General features: G+C 44.9%; 1 protein-coding gene across 1 annotated transcript in view; it reads left to right on the top strand.

The window, feature by feature from the left end:
• Positions 1-515: 515 nt before the first annotated feature.
• Positions 516-21,814, top strand: part of EEIG2 (EEIG family member 2) — a 571,287-nt gene continuing 549,988 nt past the window's right edge. Inside the window, exon 1 of the mRNA XM_085602240.1 lies at positions 516-940. Coding sequence (XP_085458366.1) covers positions 666-940 — 275 coding nt within the window. The 5' untranslated portion in view covers positions 516-665. The remainder of the gene's footprint in view (positions 941-21,814) is intronic.

The raw sequence follows: 21,814 nt of genomic DNA, 5'->3' as shown, positions 1-21,814 counted from the left end.
GTCCCATACTGTAGTAGTTTATGGATGGAAAAGAGGCAGTGGAGAGACATAAACAGCTGCATGTGGTCCAAAAATCTCATGTACAGCAATATAATCTATCCTTGTATCATGTGTAACCTTAGCTCAAACTGTCAAGGCTGTAACGACAATGTCTCAAAAGCTCCATGTGGCTGTTGTACTGCAATGTACTACTGAAACAGTATTTTAGAGATAACGTCAGAAAATGTATTTTTTAAGTAAAAATAGAGTTAAAGGAAACAGGAGCCAAAAAGTGTCCAATAAGTTGACCGACAGTCCTACAGTGGAATTTTGGTCTCCGACGGTAGTAGTGAGTAAACCGGCAGCAACGTTTGTCCAGAGCGGTCGCAGAGGCCTGCCAACCTGACTCACTCACTCCCGTGGCAGTACCCCTTCTCCACTCTAGCAGTCAGTCAGCAGGACCCGTGCGCCGCCTGCGGTGTCCGCTGGGGGCGCTGCGGCCTAAACGTTGGGCGGGCCTCGGCTGCACTGTAGCCGCCTCCTCCTCCTCTGTCCCCGGAGCGGGCAGCAGGCGGGGGCGGTGACGGGTTTGTTTTTCTTGTAGCTGAGCGCCTCCCCGGAGCTGTGAGTCCGAGCTTCCTCTAGCGTGGCACGGCCGCAGCAGCAGGAGGGACGGTTCCCTCTCAATGACCCAGGGATGCCGGGAGTCGGATTCGAAAAGAACCGTTTCTGAGGACTGCCGTCTCGGGCTGCCCTCCACCGGGCTGCCGTCCGCCCCCGCAGGGCTCCCAGCACCTCTTTCGCCCCGGCTTATGGCTTTCATGATGATGAAGAAGAAGAAGTTCAAATTCCGGGTGGATTTTCAGCTGGACGAGCTGTCCTCCGTGCCTTTCGTGAACGGGATCCTGTTTTGCAAGATTCGTCTGTTGGACGGCGGAAGCTTCAACGTGGAGTCCTCCAGGTAGGTACTCGACAGAAGCGCCCTGGCTGTACTAAACCTAACAACAGTCCCCTGCGTGTGCCCCTTGCCTGACTCATTTGAGTCACTACTGTCCTGCCAGTTCTCCTGGCCCAGCAACCTGCCTGCGTGAAACCCTGTCTCCTGCCTAGCTTAGTAACATACCAAATTTGCCTGAGCCCCAAGCTCGTGCTTTCTCGTCTCCTGTCTTTTGAGCTGTGCCTACTGCAGTACCTCTCTGCCCCGTGCCTAAGTTCCATGCCCGTGACTTTATTTTTTTGTGATGTGGCATGCCTATACCCAACCCTGAACTCCCAATACATGTTCTTTGGCCCTGTCCCATGCCTATTAAATCCCACCACCGGCGGCCAGCTCTGAGGAGATCATTTCCCTCTAGCAACATTCGCCCGTCCCTCTCTGCGTGTGCCATTTTTTGGGTATTTCTAATCATTGGCTGTGACCTCTCTCTGCCAGCCTTCCCCCATCTACTCTCTTGTGCCTGGTCCAGCAGCATGTGCCCTCTTTGTGCTAATAACCTACAAGTGCCTCCCCTAACCAGAGGGGATTCTCTCTGCCTTCTCATTATTAAACTTGCATACGTCCTAACACCTGCCCCCAACCAGTGACCAGAGGAAGGTGTCCCGCTGCTGTCCTTTTGTGTACTTGATTGCGAGATGGGGCCATTGTTGTGCAGCTTTGAGGGCTCCCCAGCTGTCACACTTCACGTTTTCATTTTCTAACATCCGAATAATTGTTTTTAACATAGTTTTTATAATATAATATGTTCACTGTTTAGTATGCCAGTGTATTTCGCAATCTTCCACTTCAGGGACTTGTATTTGGTGGATGTTATGGGGTTTTGCCGCTGCCGACGTCTGGCATTAAATGCAGTGGTAGTCTGTAAGTGCTCTTTTCTGAGATGATTTTACGCGATGTTACACGTTTTGCTTTCACACAGTGAGTGCTTTGGAGTGATAAACGTCTCACGTTCCGTGATTAGATGCAATGAGTGATACTTTCTGTGATTTCATGCATGTTACGGAAACAAAGTGCAGCCTTTTCATGTTCGATGCCTTTAGATGCGTATGTACCATTTTCCGAAATTAGATATTGAGGATTTTTACCAATTCACTTCTGGCATTGGATAACACCAGTTGTTGGCTGTTCCTCTGCCTTAGCGTGTTGTTACGTGGCAATTTCTAAAAATGTGTTTCTTATGGTATATTTTGCGCCGACTGGCATTGTTTCTTGGGCTGTACTAGCGCCAACCTCTGGATTTTAGTATCGCGATATTACAAATGCCATTTTCTGATAGGTGGGCGACCTGGGAGTTTATTACAAGTGCCTGTTTTAGATGGTGAATGCCGTGCGATATTACAAGTACTTGTTTCTGTCAGTGGAAGATGTGGGGTGTTATACGTTCAACTTAAAGACAATGAGTATTTGGTTAAATTGCAAGTGGTACTATTTGACTGTGAATGCTTTGGAGTGTTCCATGTTCTACTTGCTGACAATGAGTGTCTGGATATATTATCTGCGCTACTTACTTATACTGGATGCTATGTTTGCAATTCCTGACAGTGGTGATCTTGGAATTATATTATTGCCACTTCCTGACATTGGGTGGTCTGAGGATGCTACAAGTTCTCTTTCTGTCAGTTTGTCTATGGACGCTATGAATGCCACTTTCTGTTAATGGTGGCATAAGGTGTTTAAAAATGTATCTTTTTTTGTGCAACATTCTTTATTGGTATTTAATCACTCTACAATATACTGCTAGTAATATCTGATCGAGTATGGTTTCAGGGAAATAATTCAAACAAGATCTCGTAAATTAACATTTTGCATATATTACTTTATTATTAGAAATGTTTGAGAGTAAATACAGCCTAACCTACTTTTGTTCGTCACACTAGCTCTCCAGATCATAATGACATTTTGATTTTCCCATGTTTTTCTTTTTTGGATGTGAAAAAGGTCTGTAATGTCTCTTTCTCTGCTTTTAGTTACTCCTTCTGTTCTGTAGATGGACTTGTCGAATATCTTGTCTGGAGAGTACTAATTGAGCGCTTCAAGCATTGTTGCTCCGCTAAGGTCTCTTTGCATTTAATGGCTGAGTCCTGCATCAGTGTTCCCCCTTGATGTGGCCTTGCTAACAGCCCAGAGTTAGGGCAGATATGTTTGGGGTGGCATTTTTAGATTTGTACATGTTTATGTGAGATGAAGTTTCCTCTTGTCCTTGGGGGTCTTATATTTTTATTTTGAAATGTAGTAGTGCATGGTCTAATAGTCATCCTAGACTAATTTTACTATTAGAGATTTTAAATTTAAGTGAGATAAAAGAAATCTATTGTAGATTTTGTGTGGTGTGGGGTTGAAAGAAAGGTAATCTTCATTCTCTGGAACGTAGCAGACTCCATGTATCTATTAGCCCGAGCTCAGAGCGAGCATCAGGTAGCACTGCCCTGTCATTGTTATTACTGTTGGTCCAGTTTTATATAGTGTAGGATCTATGATAATGTTCTTGTGCCCACCCAGTATGTTGTAATAATCGAGGCCAGTCAAGACTTGCAAAATTGTCAGAATGAAAATGTCTTTTTAATCTGATTCGGGCACATGCGGTTTCTATGCACAGTATTCTGTTCACCCTAACGTGCGCGAGCGTAATTCTGATTGCTGGCTACATGTTAGTCAACGTTCGAATCGGTCGAAATCAGGAAGTGTCGGCCGCCATTTTGTTTGTTTTCAGTGCGAGAGTGAAAAAGGAAGTTGGCGAACGTGAAAAGGGGGCATGGTAGAGAGTTCCGGACCCCCTAGCCTTTGTCAGGGGGTCCCTGAAGGACCCCGAAGGCAGAAAAAAACATTTTAATTTTTTTTTTAAATCGCGGGGGCGCGCACTGTTAATTTTTTTTTTTTTTTTTTTTAAGACGTAGATTATTGTAAAATAAATATATAAAAAAAAAAAGAATACATACATAACTTAGCATTTTAAAAAACCATACAAATTCACTGAAAAAACCATAGGTTTCACACACGTTATAGTTAGGAATTAGCATTTAAAAAACCTTGCAAATTCACTTAAAAAACCATAGGTTTCACACATGTTATAGTTAGGTGGATATTTCCCTCGTAAAAAACCAATGAAATTCCGCCGTTATAGTTAGTTCAGATAACTATAACTCGCGCGACCGCCACTCTATCACAAGAATGATGTCATCAGTGATGTCATGAGTGATGCCACTGACCATGTCATGAGTGATGTAATATGTGACGTCATGAGCAGGGTTGCGGGCGCGTGAGTTATAGTTATCTGAACTAACTATAACGGGGAATTTCATTGTTTTTTTACGAGGGTAATGTCCACCTAACTATAACATGTGTGAAACCTATGGTTTTTTTTAAGTGAAAATATATATATATATACATACATACATATACACTCCACATTTTTCCCAGTCTTGTGTTTTGCCTTTCCTGCCTTTATGTTGGGTTTAGAGCGGCCACTACCCACCACCATGCCTTCCCAGTCCCCTTTCAAATATGAGGCATCCCTGTCTCTTTTATAATGGCAATGTCTGAATTCTTCTAGTTCTGAGATAATGCAGCGTTTTTTGTTTTCTAACGTGCCAAGGCTAGTAACGTTAAGTGTTGAAATGATCAACAGTTTTGTAGTGAAGTATGGGATGCAGTCGAGTGGTAATTATGACACCTACTGATTGGAGTAAGGTGTTTTTTTTTAGGTTTTTCACTCGTGCTCCAAAATACTATCTAGTAATGGAGTGTGGCAGCCGGGGGTCAGTATAGTGAGGGCAGTCCTTGAGTTGATAGACAAATCAACTTTGTGGAGGATTCATAATATACTACTAAGAAAGAAATTTAATCCTTGGGCTCCAAGTTCTTTCACTCGACCCCAGGCCAAGTTAGGGCCCAGTTTATATGGAAGCTCAAAGATTAATTTCTATCTAACAAATGCAGGGGTGCTAGATTAATATACTGTCTAGCCCTGCTCCACCTGCATAACTAAAGCTAAATTCTGTCTGTACCAATTTTGGGGGCACTAATCCTCAAAGCAATTGATGCACAACATATGCTAAAATATTAAAAGTATAACAGTCCTCTTTCTTTTTTCACAAATCTTGTTCAGACATTATTTCGGTTGATTTAAAAGGGGATGTGGATTTTGTCATGATCTTTGTGAAGGAGATCTACTATTTCTCCTAAGTTGTCTTTGTTCTTCGTCATCCAGGTCTGCCTTGCTCGGTGACTGCTGTCCGTGATCAGTTATTGTTATCCTGGTGACCGGCCACATTATCCAGTGACTCGGCTCTGTGTGGAGATACTGTTTCTGAGAACAGCAGCTGCCTAGCAGGTCTTGACAAATACATTTAAATTTGAGGTTCTAGAGCCTCAGTGTATCCACCCCTTAGTGTGGTATTGTGGCAACCTAGAGATCATGCTTGTCTTTCATGCTACAATTGTTATGTTTTGTGTATCCTCTCTATAGTCATCACTGGAAATACTGTTAACAGCGTATCCTCTACATGTGGTCAACAAGCAGATTACTCCGGTCAGGAGCATGCATTTTCACTTCCCAGCATTCCGGACTGAGTCCGTTCTCCTTGTTCCGTGAATAAGGTTATCTTAGTCAGATATAGCAGCTCTGTCTTTGTGGCAAAGATTTTGTTTGTTGTCAGGCCCTTCCTTTTTGAGAAGTCAGGCAGTGCTCTAAGTTTTAGGCTCTCACATTTGCCAGCTTCTTCAATGGGGTATTTGAAGGCTCCTTTCTCCACCCCTGGTGCTATTAAGTTGGATTCTTTGCCACTTAACGCAGTCAAAGCCGTTGTTCTGGTTGCATAACGTTGGCTACTTTGGCCCGGCCAGTCTTTTCGCTGCCATTGGTGCGCTCCTTCCCATTTAGCCTCCATGGATCATGGCTGCACCATCCCACAAATCTGGTGACTCAAGTTTTCCCTCTGTTTGGCACTGATACTGGACCGTTCCATCATTTACCAGGGCTAAGCACCCTGGCAGTCAACTCTTTATGGCCCAAAGTTTGTCGGCAAAAATACCTCTTACCGAAGTTGAGTCACGCAGCTCTTTCACAGATCTTGTCCATGGCGTCAACTTTCTGACAGTGAAGTTTTGGGATGCTGTCTTTTGCCACTGGACATCTGAGGATTCTAAAAGTGCTGTTTTCACGCTGTAATGTCTATATCTTCAGACAAAAAAAATGTCTACTTTTTCATTGCTTTACCATATTGTTTCAAATACTTTGGCATAGTGTAAAATAAGATTGTGTTCTTGAAATTGCACCTTACTTCTGCTAGTATACAAATTTGGTTGGCTCCTGCCCAGCTGGTGGGTTATATGTCTCGCAGTAGGTGGATCATCTTTAGAAGTTCTAGAAAGTAAAACTTTTTCTGCAGCTGGAGTGTCGTTCATTGCTGTCTTGCTTATGCACCGTTTGTTTAACGTTTTTCAAGTCCGGAATTGCCAGGAGTAGCACCATATTTAAGTAGCGCATTAAATGTGTGCTATGTTGCATGAGCTTCTGCCATTATGACTTTCCTTCAGCATAGTTTATTGAGAGGATCGTACCATCCATTTCATTGCAGTCATTTAATTGTTCTTCAAAATGTTTTTTAAAGTGTTCCTTATGGGTATTTTCATGTCAAACATCAGTTACCAATAAAAGCAAATGGTTATAAGCGATTTGGACACATGGGTGTGATTAGGATGGCGGGTGGATCGCAACCCGCTTTACCCCCCCAGCCATATTTTAATGGGGGTATCGCGGCGGACGCAAAGAGCGTCTGCCGCTTTTCCGGCGGTCTGCAAGCGTTCCGATTGCCGGGCGGACTTGGGCCTCAATATGGTGGCGGTGCCTAGCAGGCACCGCCATTCATATTAGGGTGCTGGGTTTTTAAGGCCTTTCCATAAGGCCTGTAAGCAGCACCCGCCGCAATGTCAAAAATGCAGAATGCGACCGCCAGGGTGCATGCTAATTAGCGGTACAGGACCGCCGCACGTCTTGCGGCTGGTCACCGCGCGCAAACTAAAGTCTTCCTGCCATCCTAATCACCCCCATGGTGTTCAGGTAATCAAGTAGTTGTCAGTTTTGTATGCTACATTATCATATCACAGAAGATGAGAGAGAGAGAGAGAGAGAGAGATAGATATATATATATATATATATATCTTTCTCTCGTATTGTCCATGACGCGTTTCGGCCACACCAAATGGCCTTGATTACATGATCGGCTACAACACTACATGTTACTTAAACATAAAACCACGTGATTAGTTACTTCGCACACAGTGATGACCACTGACAACATACTTGACCGATAGCATGTAGTTCAAAAGACGTCTACTTCAGTGCACATATAAGAATTTTGAATTACAAAGTTGTAATGTGTTTAAACCTGAATAAAAGCAGTGTCATACGGCATATTGCCTGCCCATGAAATTCATATTGGTATACGATTGAGATATGACACCTGATGTCCAATCTGGGTAAAGATACTCAGAAGTATGTGTTTACATAATTACAATTCTAAAATCGGAGTGCAAAGTTATTACAGTACCCGAAAAAATTCATTATGATCAAAAAGGTGCAAATCGCATACTGTACAGTACTATATTATTCATAATAATCAAAGATGAAGCAAAAAAAATTCCCTGCTGTATGCTTACAAAATAAACAGGATTCCAATTTGCCATTTTCAACATAAGCATGCACATCTAAAAAAAATCTATAGCTTGTTTGTCAATATGTGCTGTAAACTCAAGGTTCAATGTGTTAACATTAATTCTTTTGAAAAGAGCTTCCTCCTGGACTTGTGTCCCCTTCCAAATGACAAACACATCGTCTATATAATGCCACCAACTCACAACATGCCTGTCCCAGTCAGTACAGTGCTCATCCATGTGAACCTGCTCCTCCCACCAGCCTACATGCAAACACGCATAGCTGGAGGAGAAGCAGCCCCCATGGCGATACCCCTAAAATGCTGGAATATCTCATTTCCAAATGTAAAGAAATTTTTTATTATTATTTATTTTTCATTTTTTGCAGTGTTTTATATAGCGCAAACTTGACCCGAAACCAATCGGGTATCAGAGCGCTTTACATAGCACCAGTTGCGTTACATGAGTACACACATTCATTTTTTGTTAGGCACGGGGAGATTAAGTGATTTTCCCAGAATCACAGGATGTTTTAGCGTCATTACCGAGACTCGAACCCAGTTCCCCCAGGTCCGAGGTCGAGCGCCCTAACCGTTAGGCCAACTTAAATTGTTATTAAGACACTAATTGATCATGCATAACAGCATTCTGTTGTGGTTGAATAATTCCATTGATCTGTTCTTTAAATAATGTTCAACTGCCCTCAAACCATCCCTGTGGTCGATACTAGTGTAAAGGGAGGCAATGTCCAAAGTCATAAGTGTATATTTATCGATCCAGGGTAAATCCAGAAGCTTCCTCAACAAATCACTGGTGTCTCGAATGTAAGATGGTATGTGTATATGTATGTGTTTTAAAGTTAAGAATGGTTTTGTGGCATTTTCGTGTCATTCAAACCATATTCCTCCGAATGGTACTTTTGTACATATAATTTAACATGCTATTGAAAATAATATCAATGAAGATAACAAATAGTTTACAATTTAAAGGGCAATATTGTCTTTAAAACTATGGAGATAAGAAGTAAAATCCAACATTATAACCAGGAGTAAGGGTACACATTTTTCTGTGGCCCAAACAGGTCGTTCTCAAGAATAGACTACTTCTTGTTATCCTCCTCTCACTCTGACCATGTTGAATCCTCATTACATGCCAGGAGTCTATCGTACCATGCCCTCATTAAGCCCTGGGTCCAACCAATACCATTGCTGGCCTCGTATAAGTGGCGGATGACCCATCATGGCTAAAAAAAAAACCCAGCTGGTTGGAGAATACTTATTGAAGGACACTACAAAATATTTTGAAATCAACCAGGGTACAATTGACTCGCCTGCAATATTATGGCAAGAGCACGAAGCAGTCATTAGAGGTCGTGTTAATTCCATTTTGCACCTAAAAAAAAAAGCAAAAGCAGAGCCTTCTAATTGAGCTTGAAGAGGAAGTTTAAAAGGCAGAAATGGACTGCAGGTCCTTCACATCAGATTAGGGGCTTTTACAGACAATACTTCTTCAGCTTACACAGGTTAAACATAATATGTCCCAAAAGATGTGGTTAGCTGTATAGAGCAGGATATGCGACCAAGGGGACAAAACAGGTAAAGCAATTCACTGTCTTGCATGTAGAGAAGCGGACTCCAGATATATACATCTTGAAATGTGTTGAGACGGGAACTCTGCAGTCTGATCTGGAGACAATAGCCACTGTTTTTGTGCACCTCTATAAAGCTCTATAACAATACACATATCTACACTCATCTGGTCAGCTTAGGTGGTATGTACTGTCTGTGTCCATTCTCTTGGTATATGAAGTTGAAAGTATTAATTATACTAGGGAAATCCCGGAACCACAAGACACTTGGGGGTAACACAGCAAATAAGAAACAAGGACCCCTAATAACAAGTAATATAATGTTACATGAAAAAATGCTATTTTAATCAACAAACACAATAAAAATCAGTCATAAAAACGATGACTCATTGGGTGCTTGTGCAGACACGATCTTTCTCCCAAGTGATGCACACAAGTGACATTGACGTTTGACATGGAAAGTGTAGAAGTGTGATCAACGTGTATCAGAAAAACAAGAAAAGCACTGCACACGCTCAAAGTATGAAGGGTCCATGTAAAAGTCAACAGCGTTTTGATCCCTTCGAGAATACCAGGACAATAAACCTACTCCCAATTAAAGGGGTGCCTAAGAGAGAGGGTTCACATTTGCAGGTCATGCTTTATTGGAAACCAAATATGAGAGGTGATGAGAGAAATTACTTAAAAAATAACCACATGGGCGGACCAGGCCACTGTCTGTCGAAAATGTTGAGAGCTAAATGGCAGGATGCGGTGTCAAGGACAGTGCTCTGCCGACAGCTACAGGGACGGGATACCACTGCTAATCAGTGCTAAAGTGCTTGTGCTCGCTCCCTCAAACATTGTACAGTTAGATGGCTTACACCTGATTGGCATACCTAATTTACTTATAAATCTCTGGTAGAGTAGTATGCCATATAACCAAGGCCTGTAAATTAAATTCTACTAGCAGGCCTGTATCACTTATTGTGCCACTCACTCAAGTATCCCCTTAAAACATGTCCCCGGCTTGCCATTGCAGCCTGAATGCAGTCTTAAACTGACAAATCAACTTGGCAATATAACCCTCTTGCCAATCCTTTTATTACATATCAATCACCCCTAAGGTAGGCCCTAGGCAGCCCACAGGGCAGGGTGCATTGTAATTACAAGTTTGGACACGTAGTTTTAAGTTTTCCATGTCCTGATATTGAAAACTCATAAATTCTTTTTTCACTAATGTGAGGCCTTCCTGTCCCATAGGATAACATTGGGTTGTCTATTACATTTAATAAGTGTTAACGTTTGATTAGGGACAGATGATCATTTAATGTTTGGTATCTATGAAATTGTCATTAAAATCCTCTTTAGTGGTAAATTTGGATTTTAAATAACAATTTAGCAAACACCACTTTTAAGAAAGCTGGCATTTTCCTGCCCTCTGGTGCTCTAGAAACTAAACTTCTCTTTAAAGAAGGCACCAGGTATATAAATAGTGTCCTCAGATCTACTATTCGGTTCACTTTCTGGATCTTCTGAAGGACTCTTAGAAGACTGCCTGCTGCTGTGGCCTGCTGTGTACTCCACAAGACTGCTTTGCTGCACCTGGAAGAACTGCCCTGCTGCCTGGAGCCTGCCTTGAACTTTAGTTGGCCTGCCCTGCTGCTTGAGCCATGCTTCACCATCTGCACCCCAGACTCCCAGAGTGATTTCAAGGGTTAGTTTGCTGGCCTCCTGTTCAGAGCCTCGGGGACAGAAAAGGCTCCCTCCATCCTGAACCCGCACCTGGACCGAAGCCTGAGTCCTAAGGGTGACCAGAAATCCAGAATTCGGGACTTAAGAAAGTTGTTGACTTAATACTGCTGTGAGAACTGAGGGAAGACCGGAGTGAACCTACCTAGTTTATCTGCTCAAGGTACATCAGAAATTGACCTAACTTTTCAGTAGCTCCTGCTATGCTCTTCTCCAAAGCAGCAAATCCTGTTCAGAAGTCCTTTGTCAAGGGGGTTTCTGGCCTCCTGGAACTCCTGTAGGCTACAGTATCATGCCTCTCCTGCAGACAAAAAAAGAGACTAAGTCTGAATGTAGAAAACTTCACTACAACTTTGTCCAATGGCTCACCGACAACGACTCTCCCTCCTTGGACGCTGCCTGCAGCCTTGCCCCACTGAAATTTAGCTTCTCAGAACATTTTCTTCAAAAGTTCTTCTAAGCCTAAAGGTAAACTCTGACTGGGGCCAATCCACTTTATGAATCTTCTCCGTTGCGGTTGGCTATATTTTTAGACTTTGACCCGTTCTCTTGAAAGTAGATATCCGTGGTTGGTGTCTTGATCTTTTAGGTGTTAGTTTTTACCTTAAACTTTAAAACTTCATAACTCCAGTTCTACCAATTGGATTTTTGCCGTTTTGGTGTCAGATAATTTATTACTAGTTTTGAAACCAAAAGTTAAGTTGCTGTCCTTATCTTGATTCATGAGAGCAGAACAGATAGAGCAAACGGCATCTAGTATGGACAATTGGTGGTTTCAATTGAAGTACTGGTGTGGTCAAACAAGGAAAATGCATTAAGAGCAGCGTGATATGCTAGAGCCTAGCAAATCACTTAGACTTTCAGAGATTAAGCAAAAGTTTGAAAATCTCCACCCTTCCCATTAAAATGTTGTCGATAGCATATTTTTGGGCTGTGCATTATATAGCATATTCCATAATTTGTTTGATGTATTCTTGTTTGTGTATTGTTTTGAGGTTCAAATCATGGATTTTGCTTAGTTGGCAGTCCCCGGGTTTGAGTAGTGATTCAGTTGGGCCCTCAGAATTCAGTGCCTAGGCTACAATAATCCTAATTCAGACAAGTTTTTCCATTGATTACATCGTTTTTTGTTTTGGGTTATATGCATGTGTATATTAAGTACTAAATAACACCAGTAAGGAGAAAGCAATCTGAAAAACGTGGTTTTAGGATGGAGCTAGTAACATTTCCGATGGTGTTAATGTAAATCTTTATTGTAAGTCCAGTTGTTTGTGGGACCTCAAATTCGAAAACTCCAGGCTAGCTGTGAATAGGAAAGAAAGGCAAGATGTTTCCAAAATATTTGTCTTCATGTCCTAAATAACTTTTATTTACAAGCTCATATTATTGTGATTACCTGGTAGACTTCACCCCAGGTAATGTTTTAGGTTTCTTTACATTTCTTGCCAAACTGTTGTTTCCTGTAGCCCGTCATTGGCATAGTAAAATGTGTAGCCAGCTCGCCCTTTAAAGCTGGTCTCGCCAGAAGATGTCTTCTCCGCGTCTGTACTGAAAATAGAATTATTTGAGCCCTGCGGATGAGGGTTTTGGCCTAGTTTGCAAAGTATTCAAGAGACCATGATGTTGTGGCAATATAGTTATGACAAAGGAATTGCAATATTCAAAGCAACCGTAGTTCCCTGAGCCTTTGTTGTATGGCGCTTTGTGGCCATTCGTACTACTCGGCCAGAGAAGACGGAGTAATTTGCGACTGAACTATGACCAACAGAATATCTTCTAGGCTGTGAAAGAAACAGCACTGAGATAAGATCAGGAAACATTTAGCACTTCAGGAGAGTTGCACAGAGTGACTACCAACCTAGCTCTGCAGGAAAAACAGGTTGACTTTGATGTGACCTGATCACTTGAAAATATACCTCCGCCTTGTAATCAAGTATTTTGATAGTCCTCTCCTACTTTGGGTCTGTAGGTGGATGAGGTCCCAGTTATTTTTTTTCTGTGGCAAGGACTATTTGTTCTGTCTGTCCCTCTCGCTCCCTCTTTACTCTTTCTTTTATTTCCATGAAGTAATTTCTCTGTTGACTCCTCCAGTGTCCACATGCCATTCTCCATCAGGCTCTTCCTCTCCATACCAAGAAAGCTGCAAACACCAAAAGCCTACCAGGGCCAAAAGGGGTCACTGTTTACTAATTGACTAACCCACTCCACTCATATGCATTACATTTTGTTCCCATCTAGATAAGTTGTATATGGTAAAGGTGTGGAGCATGCATGCATACTCCAAGGAAGAAAGGAATAGTGATAAAGCAAATATAAGTAATTTTTTTATTCCATAGACAGTAAGAGATTACATGAGAGTCAAGGACTGAATGCAACAAAGACTTTCAGTGCGGGTTCTTGGATTGTTTGAGTAATGGAAAACCGCTTTCGGTAGTCACTATATCCTCACACATACATGTAAGAACAGGTGTCTGGTGTTAGTGGCTGCAGAATTTTATAGGAAAAATCCAGAAGGCATTAAAATGTCCTAGCAAGGATCCAATTCAGAATGAAACGGAAACCTTCAGGAAAATATCAGTAGCAAGTAGTCATTAGCTAGAAGCCATCTGGGAATTGTCACCTTCAGTATTGGCTGTTTTCTGGAGTGGAACTTGCTCCAGTCCCTGTTACATAGCACGAAGAGCTGAGCCACCATCATTTTGAAGATTTAAGACCCATGAATACTTTACCATAAAACTGTTGAAAGTAATCACTTGATGGGTTGTGCAGTTTTTATTTTCATTTAATCTAAGAACACAAATTAGGTAATTGGCTAATAAGAGGAAGGGCATGGCCACACGACTGAAGATGGCAGACGCTTATTGGAAGAGCTCCCGGGCCGTGTCGTGGAATTTGACCCTACACTAGCAATGTGGCAGCCATCCACGACCATAACGGACTGCTAAAGAATCGCCTAACCCTGCTGGGCCCTACCATTGAGTGCAGAATCCAACCAATGGCATATGGTGGAGCTGGGCGGAGAGTCCAGCGGCCGGAGGCGAGACACTGGCGACTCGGGCCTGTACATGGTGGGGCTGTGTTGATCTGGAGGACGAGACCACCACTATTACCGACTACGGCCCGGCGGCACGCTATACGCCCTCAGGTGATGTGGAGGCCCCTTGTCGATGTGTTACCAGTGTGGGATTACAGCCTCTGGTCCTGAGGCATGCTGATAAGGCCGCAGTGGTGTAGAAAGGCCTGAACGGTCCCTGTGGGGCGCCGCTGCAGAGGCCCTAAAGTGTTGTCGTGCCTACACTAGAGAGGCGCTGCTACGTGTGTGTGTGTGCCCAGACACTTGCGAAATCGTCACAGGCAGTCCGTCCTCCCTTGAGAGACCAGCAGGATGAGGCCCATTCCTGAAGGCAACCAACAGTGAGTAACTGTGCCTGGGCCGGAGGGGGAAAAGCCGAGCAGGCGGCCCTTCTTGCCCCCTTAATCTGGCACACAAATCAACTCGCTGACTTGGACCTTGCTGTGCTTCCCTGTGGGACAGACACCCCTGATCGGCTGTGGGACCCGTGTGGAGCTGCAGCCTCAGTTCCTGTGGCGCGCTGTTCAGGCCGTGGCAGTGTGGTGTGACCCAACGGGGCCCAGTGGGGCGTTGCTGCAGAGGCCGTGAATCGATGCTGTGTCTGCACTGGTGTGGCATTCTACGAGTGTGAGCCCTGACGAGGGCTAACCTATCCCGAGCGGCCCTTCACCCCCTGTAGAAAACAGCAGGACGTGGCTCCGTCTCCTGAAGGCAGCAAATAGTCTATACCGGTGACCAGGCTGGAGGGGAAAAGCAGAGCAGGCGCCCCCCCCCCCCCCAACCCGGTGCACAAATCAGTCAGACGGCGCGGACCACTGGGTGGGGGAGCGTTGCACCTCCCAGAGACATGGAAGCACTACCTATAGGAGCCAGCCCTTGGCCTAAACACTGGAGCCAGACCCAAAAACTCAGGCTTTGAACAACACCCAGTAACCAGTCCACCTGTACAGATACAGCTGGCTAACTGCAGACACCGCTTGGGAGATCTTGTCCTCACTGCATAGAGACTACCGGACTGCTCATGGGCCTATGACAACATGCGCAGCAATCTATTTTAAAAGCCCTAAAACATACTGTAGGGGAAGTTTACTCTGGAGGCTGGCACCCCAAAACAAAAAAACAGATTGACACCCTGGGTCTCACTCCTGCCCCTATGGCGTCTGCGAGCCCACCTACCTACTAGCTAGCTGTAATGGCAGTGCTCCCAGTGCCTTAGAAGCGATATACACCTGGAGGTGCTGCTGCATGTAAACGCCAGGGCTAGAACATAAACCAGGGACAGGTCGGACACCCGCAGTTCCCGCTGGGTGCCTGTTCAGAAGGGTGCCTCGCGATTACAAAGCGAAGCCACTCTGAGACCCGATGGGGCGCACAAGGGGGAAGATAGGTGAACCAGTGGAAAGCAGTGGCATGAGGAATAGAGACCCATTAGACTCCCTTATCACTTCCCTGGAAGAATATGTGCCTCCTACGATGGAGGTTCCACCGATGGACAAACTAGACGTCATACTGCAAGAAATCTGTGAATCGCGCAAAGCCATTGAACTGCAGCTAGGAACGCTGACCTCAGACCTTTCCCTCCTAAAGTCAGACCACAGAAAACTAGCTGATGCAGTGCACATAAATAAAAGGGTACTGGCTGTCAATACTCCACAACAAAAAGAGCAATCGGACAAAATCACGCAACTCCAAAGACAAGTAGCGGCATTGCAAGAACGTGCAGAGGATGCCGAACGGCCCTTCCATCGTAATAATATACGAATAGTGGGCATGCCTGAAAACTGCAAAGGTGCTCAAGCAACACAGTTCGTAGAGACATGGTTACAAACAGAAGTGGCACCAGTGGGGCTCACCAGTCTGTTCTGCGTTGAAAAAGCCCATAGAGTCCCAGCTAAGAGACCAGCAACGGGAGCGCCTGCACGACCCATGGTAGCCCGCATACTTAATTACAACGACCAGGATGTTCTCCTCCGCTGTGCTAGAGAGAAAGCACCCATAATGTACAACAAAACACGCATATCTCTATTCCCGGATTACACCTTGATGGTCCAAGACAGACTGCCTCTTATCAAGAAATCTCTCAGAGCAGCCAATGTCAAGTAAGCCGTGCTATTCTCAGCCCAACTGAAAATAATGCACGACCAGAAAAGCCACTTTTTTGACAACCCCGATGACACATGGATGTGTATTGAACAAAAACTGCCAGACATAGCATAAGATAGACTCAAACCGTGCACTCACTCCCGACCATGTATTTCCACACTGGCAAAGGGACGAGAGAGGCCGTCTGGGGAAAAAATCGGAATGACCCCCTCTCAAGCACAAACACTGGAGGGTTGACGGGAAGCGATCAGATCAGTGGCGGAGCTCTGCGTGAACTACCTCGTTTCCACATGTGGACACCACGGTGCATTCCGACTCAGAAATAGCATGACTCTAGTCCCAACAATCACACCACAAATGGCGAATGATCTCTTGGGCTGACGTCTAGGCAGCTAGCGTTCTATGGAGCCCATGTGCTGGTGTAGTATTGCGGAACTTTCTTTATTGCTACATGAAGAAAACCAGCCCTACCAGAAATCGCCATTGGTTGCTCTAAACAATACTAGGGCGTGAGGGGTGGGGGCATGTAACAAAAACCATGATATTTTGTCCGGGTCCTGTGTCAGTACACAAGGTACCAAAAAGCTATCATTCCCATCTCTTCTCTACATCGATCTCCATAGGCCACACTCACCATATAAATAAACTAACGGCAAAATAGACGGCACCAGGAGCCCCTCTCCCAGAACACTTACCTGGTGTTTGACCCGTTGAAAGTGGTGGTCTCATGCTGGCACAGCACTACCCCATGAGCAAAAGCACACAGTTCTGTGATTTATAGGTTTTATTAAGATGGTTTGGTCAGACAAAGTTCCCTTGTCTGTCCGAGTATTGGGAGTTTCTAAGTTTCAACACTATAATGTAAAATTAATTGGTAGGTACGGACGATACACAATCTTTCTTAACACTTATACTACAGGACAGTATGTTAGAACAGAATGCTCACGCATTGAAGCAAAGGGTTCATTTAACATAACCACCTGGAATGTCAGGGGCATGGACTCATAAGCGACACACGATCTATGCGCAACTTTGCCGCCGCAACGCACATAACTAATGCTGAAGCATGAGAGCTACACAAGAAATTGAGAGGGCAGGTGTACAATACATTGTACTCTGCGTTTTCCTGGGGGGCAATGATCTGGATAAGGGCTGGGGTCCCGTTTGAAGTGCTCGAGCGTCGAATATATTGTAATGGGCGTTACACCGTACTGTGGGGCAACCTAGTTGGCACGCCAGTAATACTGGGAAGCATATACGCCGGAACTCTGAGCAGGACAAATTCCTCACACAGCTTAATATCGCGCTAGCCGACTGGTATACATATCCCTGGATTATAGGCGGTGACTTTAATGCAGTGATGGATACCCTACTCGACAGTTCCCACCCTCCCTTGCCACTATTCTAAAGCCCCTCTGGGTCTGGGGCTGGTCGCTATCATATGCTTGGTGCAGTAAACATAGCCATATGCAAGAATACTCCTATTCCCCACCACACTCGCTACATACACACATAGACCGATAATGCACACAACCTACCTGGGAAAGACGTGGTCAGACCACAATCCCCTAGAGATAACCATACCATAGCGGCAGGTCCCCTCACCAATACCCACATGGAGACTTGATATAAGCCTCTTGCAGGACAACGTGTTTGGAACACGATGGCCGCAACCATAGAAAACTACTTTTAGGAGAACACGGGCACAGCATCCTCCAGCCTACCTGAATGGGAAGCTTTTAACATAATAATTATGGGAACATACATCAGTACGACAGTAGGAATGCAACACTCAATAAATAAAGATCAAAAGCGGGCTCAGGCAGCACTAGGCAGATAAGAGCAGGGAGCAGCACACAACCCAGGAAACGCACAAACGTAAGGAAGTACGTGTCGAATACGCGACCCTACTAGAACGACTTGGAGTACTAGATCAACTTAGAGCACCTTTTAGACAGCTTAGCCCCTTGCTTACTACACATGTATCAAACAGCGCAGCAAAAACATAAGCTTCCCCCTTCCACAACACAGGCACTAGTGATCTTGCTACCTAAGCCTGTGAGAGATCTGACAGACATTGCGGGATACAGACCCCTGTCATTAGTGAACGCTCAATACAAAATATTAAGCAAAATATTGTCCAGCCGTTACTGCCGAAACGTATTCATGCAGACCAAAGGGGATTTACACCTGGTAGATGTACATCCCTGAACATAAGGAGACTATACCATATAATGCATGCCGCCCCCAGCGACCTCCAAGTGGCGGGAGGAATTTCACTTGATTTGCGGCAGGTGTTAGACTCTCTAAACTGGGAGTATATGCTTGCAGCCCTCCATAAATTTGGAATCCCCCACGGTTATATCAAATGGGTCCGTCTACTTTATGCATCCCCTACAGCGAGAGCGCGCACAGGTATTCACATCTCAGAGCAATACTCGATACACAAGCAGGGCTATCCACTGTCCCCAATACTGTTTGTCCTTGCATTAGAACCCCTAGCACAACCACTGAGACAGGACACGTTCAATTGGGAAATACCCATAGGACCCACCACGCATGCACTATCGCTATATGCGGACGACATAGTGCTCTGTGCCAAAGATTTACACGGCAGCATGCAACACGTAGCCCAGTACTTTGCAACATTCAAACAAATCTCTGGACTTTCCATAAATGCCAACAAATCGCAAGCATTCTTCTTTAGAGAAGGACCACACGCCTCAGAAATCTCTCTAGGCAACCTAATTATTACAGTAGCTCCCACTACTTTTAAATACTATGGGGTGCAGATATACGGGAAAACACAGGACCTGCTGGAGGGGAACCTTCTAAAAGCCATATCCTCTTTGTGCCCACAAATAACATTCTGTACGTCCCTACCCCTCTCAGTGGCAGATCTGGTCGCTATATCAAAAATGGTGATGCTCCTAAGATAACTGTACTACTTCACCAATTTACCGGTAGTTGTCCCGGAGTCCTACTTCAAAACGGTGAACATGTTACTGACAAAGCTGATCTGGGGGAATGGCCGTAGGAGGCTGCGGTAGGAGGCTGCGATTAACCAAACTGCAACTGCCAATGGACAAAGGCGACTTGAGAGCACCAGACTTCAAAGCCTACTGCTTGGCAAGCCAGCTACAGTGGCTATCATAGTGGCTAGCAGGACATAACCTTCATGAGATAGTATATACAGCTCGCAAAACGTGAACTTGGCGCACTACACACATTGCTATATCCCCAGGTGCGCGCTTCAACTCAGAGCTCCGGTACTACTGAAAATCGCCCTTACATACTGGAAACAAGCCCTTAATTATACCGCCAAAGCGACCCCGTACGCCCCAAACATACCTTTCCTGGGCCTCCTCACACTCAGAAAACCGCTGTCGATGTGAAGCCTACAAGTATAACAGACAGGAGTATCCACCTTAGGGACATTATTCGTGGAAGGCATGCTCTTAAACCACACGGACTTTACCTACTTGCACGACCTCCCAGACTCTATGTTCCTCACACACGCCCACATAACGCGATACATAAAACTCCTCTGGGCTCCTGATAACACTGAGCCCACTACGCACAAATTAATACATGCAGTGCACTTGATGGGCAATGTTAAACACCTAACGCGTTGACTTTACTGTGGAATTGGGACACACTTGCAATAACCCTGACGCATCTAAGCGAAGCATGCAAGCGAGACATGGGGAAGCCCCGACAACGCAAAGGCTGGGGAACAATTATTGCCTACCCTAAAAAAGGTCTCATGCAATTCACGATTCAAACTGATACAATTTATGATCCTGCACAGAGCCTACCTCTCATCACACAGAATACATACTGTGTTCCCAACAGCGTCCTCTGCCTGCCTCAGATGCCATGAGAACTACGCTAAGTTATTTTACATGCTGGGGACCTGCCCTGACATCCTACTGGGCACAAATCATGGCAATCCTACGCGAGACTACGGAGGGCTCTTCGCAATACTGTGTAGAAAGATGCCTGTTGGGGCTATACCCCCGCCCCATACACCCCTCGGCGCAGGCTAAACTAATAGACTTGGCCCTTCTGCTGGCAAAACCTCAAATAAAGAGGCAATGGAAGTCCACGCACCTCCCTAATATCACAACATGGCGTGAGGATGTCACACAATGGGGTAGGGCAGAAAGTGCAGCACTTAGTAGAGAGGAGTACAAGGGGCTTCACAAAAAGCCACTAGCACTGGAATGGGATAGCTTATGGAAGAGTTTAAAAGGGTGGACCTACCCAGTCCCATGAGAGAGACCGCTCTCACCCTCACTAACCCGCACAGCAACATCAAATGGCCCTGCACCCAATGGCGATGTTAGACACGTAAACATAAACAGGTACGATGTAACAATAGGATATATGCCCATTGTGCTACCCACAAGCATCTCCTTTTAGTCACTGGGGATCGCAGCCTCTGCCAGAGGTCACAATAAAACAAGGTGGGGGTGAGATGAACCTGCGCCATACCCATAAGATTACTAACGAGCGTTGGCATAGCCAAGAGGTCTCGCCTTTGGGACCTTATAAGTGTTTAGCCATGTAACAGTTGCATAACTAAATACTTATAAGGTCCCAAAAGCGAGACCTATTGGCTATGCCAATGCTTGTTTTAACTGCTGCAATCTATTGAAGCCTCACGGAGAACATCGAAGCGGCGAAAGTGATCGCGATCAAACATAAAAGCGAAAGTGAAAGTAATCGCGATCAAGTGCGGCGCCCGCGCACATGCACTGTAGCTCTAGACTGGCCTGGTAGCACTTTTTGGAGCCCTCACAAAATGTCTCGCCAGACCAGCGCATGCGCTGGGTCAGGCGAGACCTAAAAACTAATCTGTGCCAGTCCATATATACTGTAGTAGCGTGTGGGGCCACCAATGGATCAGGGAGTTGGGAATCAAGGGGAGTTTCGATGTACCCGCCTAAAGAAAACAAGCATTGGCATAGCCAATAGGTCTCGCTTTTGGGACCTATAAGTATTTAGTTATGCAACTGTTGCATGGCTTAAACACTTATAAGGTCCCAAAGGCGAGACCTATTGGCTATGCCAATGCTTGTTAAAGGGTTAGTGTCAAGGGTTGAGCCAGCTGAGGCGGTGCGCGTTGCAGCACACCAGCTCGGCTCAGCGTTGCCGTGGCTCTAGCAGCCCGACGGAAATAATTTGATGCCCCTCTCTAATGATCACTGCATGCGAAGAAATCAGTTCCATACCACCTCTAGGCAGTGGAGTAGTAAAATGCCGCGGCACCAGCCATTCATATGGGCACAAAGTGAAAACTAGTGCACGAAAAGAAGTAGGCTCCGTGGGTCCTGCTTAAATAAGCCACTGCAACCGTAATGGTCAAAACAGCTGTGCCTAATAAAGGCAGAAGCTGTGGCATAAACAAAGATGGCGAGTTAAACTGCTAGAAAATTATTGCTCCGCAATGCGAAGATTGCAATATTACACAACTCGCCGCTGGTGGCGGTACCTGAATTAATTAAATATCCATGCCCCTAGGAGGCAGGAGCTGTGGCTGAAATTAACTTCAGTTAAGGTGACTGGTGCTACAAAAGATATCGCAAACTGTAAAAATGTGCAGTTGCGGTGCGAGTGAAAGTCATTACCTTGTGAGTAAACGCACCGCCTTCACAAACCCTCCGAACCACCAGAGGCTTGTGGGATG

The sequence above is a fragment of the Triturus cristatus genome, chromosome 4_2, assembly GCF_964204655.1.
Source record: "Triturus cristatus chromosome 4_2, aTriCri1.1, whole genome shotgun sequence".
In the NCBI taxonomy this organism is placed as follows: Eukaryota; Metazoa; Chordata; class Amphibia; order Caudata; family Salamandridae; genus Triturus; species Triturus cristatus.
Note: the sequence above shows the minus strand (reverse complement) of the source record. Positions and strands in the feature narration are given on the sequence as shown.